The 5473-nt window shown below is 38.1% G+C and overlaps 1 protein-coding gene across 1 annotated transcript in view; it reads right to left on the bottom strand.

Moving 5' to 3' along the window:
* Nucleotides 1-333: 333 nt before the first annotated feature.
* LOC107002650 (transmembrane protein 87A) overlaps nt 334-5473 on the bottom strand; it is a 7797-nt gene continuing 2657 nt past the window's right edge. The window contains exons 2-5 of the mRNA XM_015200762.1: nt 4466-5402; nt 4296-4391; nt 1703-1839; nt 334-1043 (exon numbers count right to left, since the gene is read on the bottom strand). Of these exons, the coding sequence (XP_015056248.1) occupies nt 881-1043; nt 1703-1839; nt 4296-4391; nt 4466-5402 (1333 nt within the window). The 3' untranslated portion in view covers nt 334-880. The remainder of the gene's footprint in view (nt 1044-1702; nt 1840-4295; nt 4392-4465; nt 5403-5473) is intronic.

Below are 5473 nucleotides of genomic sequence, written 5' to 3'. Positions count from 1 at the left end.
TAGATTTCTTCTTATTGACGGGGTGAGAAGGGGGGTCAGAGAGAGGAAGAACAAGAGAGAAGGCAGTGGGAGGAGAGAGAGAGAGGAGAGATTTGCTATAAAATCCTATATACAACTAGAAATTGTAATATTTAAACTTTAGTGGTTAATCATAAGAACCTATTAATATTTGTCATGTTGCATAATTTTTCCTTGAAGGACATCGTGTACACAACATAAAATATCATGAATAGACTTTCCCGCTATATTTTTTATAAATTAAAAAGGAATATTCAAGGTCCAAGTCTACTACTTGCCTGCATTTGAAGACAATACATCCTTGGCTCAAAACTATAGGGTGCAATAAAAACATTAAGATACATTAATATATATGACAAATATACAGGAGTTCTGCATAATCAACTTATTCCCCTATGTTACAGGAACCAAAAAATAGAAAAAGAAAAGGCAAGCATGAAGACAACTACATTTAACTGACTCACACCCTACACTTTCAAATAGTTTGCACTGAACAAAACTGCCACTAAATATAAGAGGGTCCATCAAATTAGACCTTGGGAAGCAATTTTCTAATTCTTTCAGAAATGGAACACTACATCTGAAGTTCACATGCGAGGTGATGAAGGTTTACTACTTACTTACAATGCAAAGTGGAATCGCTCATCTCCAGTTCCATTTTTCAAATGAACACTTCACACAATTCAAACCATGTAATATGCTTTCTTCTTCTGTGGTTTGTTGAAAATCATGCAGCACACTTTTCTGTATAAATTCAATGAATTAATTTTGTGAAGTTTGCCTTTAGCGGAGCCAATCATTCCCTTTACTGTATGCTTCGTCGGAATTGATCTCTGTAAAGCAAGCTTTCAAACTACACCAATCATTCCCTTTTACCCTCTTGTGTATCATCTTCTACATCAGTACTGTCACTATCTTCCTTCTTATCCATTTTGATAAGACCAATGTCACCTTGTGGAGTTTCTTTGCATAAGGATTCAGTTTCTTCATCCTCGTCTTCACCCCTTGCATCAGAGTATGCATATCTGGAAGGAAAACTCTGTGTCAGTTAAGAGCAATAAAAGGTAAAGGTTGAAGGGGAGTTAAAGCCTAAAAACACTTCAGAACTTTTCTCATCTTGTTAAAATGTCTGGCTGTAATTTCAGAAAAGAAATTGTCTTCTAACAGAAGTAAAACTAGCTTTGCTACGTTTTTACCCCTGACGAATTGCTACAGTTTAATGATAGGTAACTTTTTTGAGAAATGGCAAGTCCAAAAGAATGGTAGCATTAGGAGCCTGCCCTTTTCTTCATTAAAGGGAGTTTCTGGCAGTTCCCAAACCTGGATTCATTAGGATATTGGGTTTATCCTGTTCAGTAATGGTAAACTTTGCAAAAGTTGTAGTAGTATAAAACTCAATAATTGACTAGATAAATGTTGAAATGGTGAAGTTTAATCCTTCACACACAAATTGAGACAAAACATGTAGAGATGGTTTTTTTCATGCTTTAGTCTTTGGAAGAACCAAAAACAATGTCATGTCAGGATAAAGCACGGATGCATTCTCTTTTTCAAATAATGCATATGTTGCATCTCTTTCAGGCAATTAATGTTTGACCATTTTTATCTTCCTGCATTAAATGATTCACTAGATCACTCAAGATTAAAAAACAACACTATTTATGACTCTTCCAAAAATATTTACCGTTGTGAGGTCTGAGATGGTGCCCATAGGTAGCAGATGACACACAGCAGTCCAAAGGCGAGAATGTCCCAGAAAGCGGTGATGATCCAACCTCCCTGCCACCTCTCATTGAAGGGATCTGTTGCTTTGAAGTAAACCTGCAGGAAAGGACTAGACGATTTAAGCTCTGCAGGTTGTGGGAATCCCTATAACATTCATCCAGGATTAAAGAGAGACCATTAACATTCAACATACTTGGATATGATGATGGGGAAAACTGAAATACAACCGATCAACCAAATGGAGCTGGTAACAGAAGTTTCTTCTAAAACAAACTCCGGCATACAGGCGATAACTGGTGCCACAGATCAAACAGATTGGAACTTTGTTTTCATACACTAAACCTCACCCTGCGAAGCCCCTCCACTTCTCATGTTGTCAATAGTGGCTTTCTATTTGCCCTTGGAGAATCAAACACCCAATCTCATGATTGTAATTGGAGGGTTGTTCAACCAGGCTATCCTTGTCTTGTCAACAGGGAAAAGAAGGATCCTTTCAGTAGGAGAAGATCTGACAGTATGATCAGTTCCACCCCGAAGAAGAAAAGAAACCACAAGGGCATACTGTACTTGGTAGTTCCATAGCTTGCTAGGTAATGTGATCTTTAATGGGAAAATTGTAATGGAAATAATCACGGATTTCCAATTAGCTGACGGACAGAAGATATACTACGGAATGGGATTTTGTTTTCCTCAAAATTTGAATATGGAAAGTTGGGGTATGAAATAGTCATGAAGAAACCTAATTCTTTTAGGATTATTTGGGTTCCCTTTTACGAACCTACAAGTTACCCCAAAACTCACACATGACAGCGGTTGAAACTTGAAACAACATTTCCAAGTACCTTTAAAATAAAAATTACTGAGAACCACCCTATAATATTTAATTACCACGTCAAAGTCGCATAGCTCATGGTAAAGAGGTATATGGTACATAGTGAAGATGAGTCAATAATGAAATGTTTGGTTAAGTTCTTTCTCTTACTCCAAAAGAATTTTAAAAAAATTAGTGATTCAGCTGGTATATATTAGCTGTATCAACTACAACTGATTGTATGACATCTCTTGGGATGGTTGAAAAATTCTTCTCTGAGTTGAAGACAGGCTCCAAGCGCCAGATGAACAGATCCTATCAAGACTTTTCCAGAAAAATTCTAACCAACTACACCAAAATTATAACAAACTTTAATTAAATTAATGGAACTGTATAGTCCATATCAAGATATTCCTACCTTCTCCCATACCGCTATAGTAAATAACTTGGCCCAGGATTTGCTTTGAAATTAGGTTCTAAATGCACCATTTGGAATGAGAAATTATGACGTGAGACGTGAGTATCTTCTAGATATGTGTCAACAATTGTTAGCTTATCTGAAACAAATATTTGTCTCCTAGGTGGCATTATGCCGAAAGCACAAGAGATTTATCAAGGAGGGATTCCTACACAGTTTTCAGCAACTACACAGACAATAACCACACCGTTCAAGTATTTTATTCAACAACATACCCAATGTGATTCCATAAGTGAAGTCTGGGAGGGAAGAGTGTACATAAACCTTGACCCACCTTGTGTAAAGTAAAGGTTGTTTCCAATAGATCCTCAAGCTCAAGATAAGTTTTTTCATAAATAGGTTTGAAAATACAAGAGTGAAGAACAAAAAAAAGCAACATTAGTAGAATAACAAAAGATAATAGAAGAACAATATTAATAGTATTGACAAGAAGAAGAGAGCAAAAGGTGCTTCATTAAGAATCAAACTCTCCCATAGAAAAGAGAGAAATCATTCGTCTATAGACTACTCTATAGCTGGACCTCCATGCTCCTTTATCTAGGGTCATGTCCTCGATAAGTTGAAGATGCTTCATGTCTTGTCTAATAACTTCTCCCCAATTCTTCTTCGGTCTACCTCTACCTCTCCTTAGACCTACCACGACCAAACTCTTCCACCTACTCACTCCTAACTGGAGCCTCTGTACACCTACTCAACAAGAATCATACTCTCCCATAGAAAAGAGAGAAATCATTCGGCTACAGACAACTCTATAGCTCGACCTCCATGCTCCCTTATCTAGGGTCATGTCCTCGATAAGTTGAAGATGCTTCATGTCTTGTCTAATAACTTCTCCCCAATTCTTCTTTGGTCTACCTCTACCTCTCCTTAGACCTACCACGACCAAACTCTTACACCTACTCACTCCTAACTGGAGCCTCTGTATTCCTCTTCACATACCCGAACCATCTCAATCTTGTTTCCTTAATCTTGTCCACCAAGGAAGGAAGTCACTCCCCCCTTTCCCAGTATATCTTTGTTCCTAATCTCATCTCTCCTATTATGCCCACATTTTTTTTTGATAAACAGTAACTTTGTATTATATCCAGAAAAGTGCTTAGGTAGTACTGAAACCGTATCCTAGTATGCCCACATTTAGTGAACCTTTTAAACAAGGAAATTACGATAGACCTAAGGGACAAGCCTCTAAGTAGTCATATCATGCTGATCAAATTAAAAAGCCCTTTTGATTTAATTTCTAAAGTTCATGCATCAAACACAAACCTCATATCCAATCCATGCAACTGAAGCAATGACAGTGATTGCTAATGCATTTGAAAATTGTCTGTAAATATCCAACTTCACAGAACTCCTCTTTGCCTGAAGAAAAACAAGTCGTGAGAGAGTCAGACATTTTATGAGAAAAAAAGGAAGTGAAAAAGTAAGATATCAACCTGCAGCTGCTCCAGTGTCTTTGACAGAGAAGTGAAAATCCATAAGATCAAAAATGCATCTAACAACGCATCAGGAAGGACCAACATAATTCTTGCTCGCCCTGCAATGTCATTTATTGCACCAACGTATTCGGTAATGTTTAGCAGTATAGATGCCACAAAATAGGTTATTCCAAGAAGGAGCACCTTTGTGGTGAGACCACCAAGGGTAGGGCGAACAACACCATAACCCATTGAGATAGAAAGAATAAGAAGGCGTGAAACAGTTCTCCTTGTGGCTCCAATTGTAACAACCCAACTCGTGAGTCCCACAGGCCTTGCACCAGTATTGTTGAAATAAGCATAATCAAAATACCAAAATATCATCTCTAATAACCCAAGGGCAATAACTCCAGTGATGCAGTACTGGAGCGGCAGAACGTCCTGCCGGTGTCTGACATACTGAAGACACCAGATTGCAGTGAGAAGTATATATGCCACGGTCATTATAGCATAAAATTTCATTAGGGGTGACATTCGACCAGGCAAATATCCATCAGGATTTTTCCATACTGTACTCCCAGATACCTTCATTCCCTTAAGCTTAGGATCGCATGAAATGAAGAAGAGGTTATACATTCCCGTCTTTTTTATGTAAACCTCCTTCTTCTTCAATTGGACTGACAACTGTCTTCCTTTAAAGTTTACATTCAACACCATTGGCCAATTAGCATCCGTCACTGAAGGTGTTCTAATGACTTCACCTTGCTTGCAACCTTCAAGTTTAGCAAGATCAGCGGTGCAACAAATGGACCTTTGCCCACCATATGGCGAACCACCAATATTGTCACGATCTGCAGCCTCAAATATTATGATTTGAACCAACCCACTACTATACGCCATAGTTGGATGCTGGTCTGCAGCTGCTTTGCTCCTCCAAAATGTGATATTCTCAAACCTTTAAATGTTCAACTCATCAGATACTAATGCAAATAGGTTACAAACAATGTCACTGAGCACCTCCCCCCC

This window comes from Solanum pennellii, chromosome 10 (genome assembly GCF_001406875.1).
Source record: "Solanum pennellii chromosome 10, SPENNV200".
In the NCBI taxonomy this organism is placed as follows: Eukaryota; Viridiplantae; Streptophyta; class Magnoliopsida; order Solanales; family Solanaceae; genus Solanum; species Solanum pennellii.
This window is presented reverse-complemented; position numbering and strand designations above follow the sequence as displayed.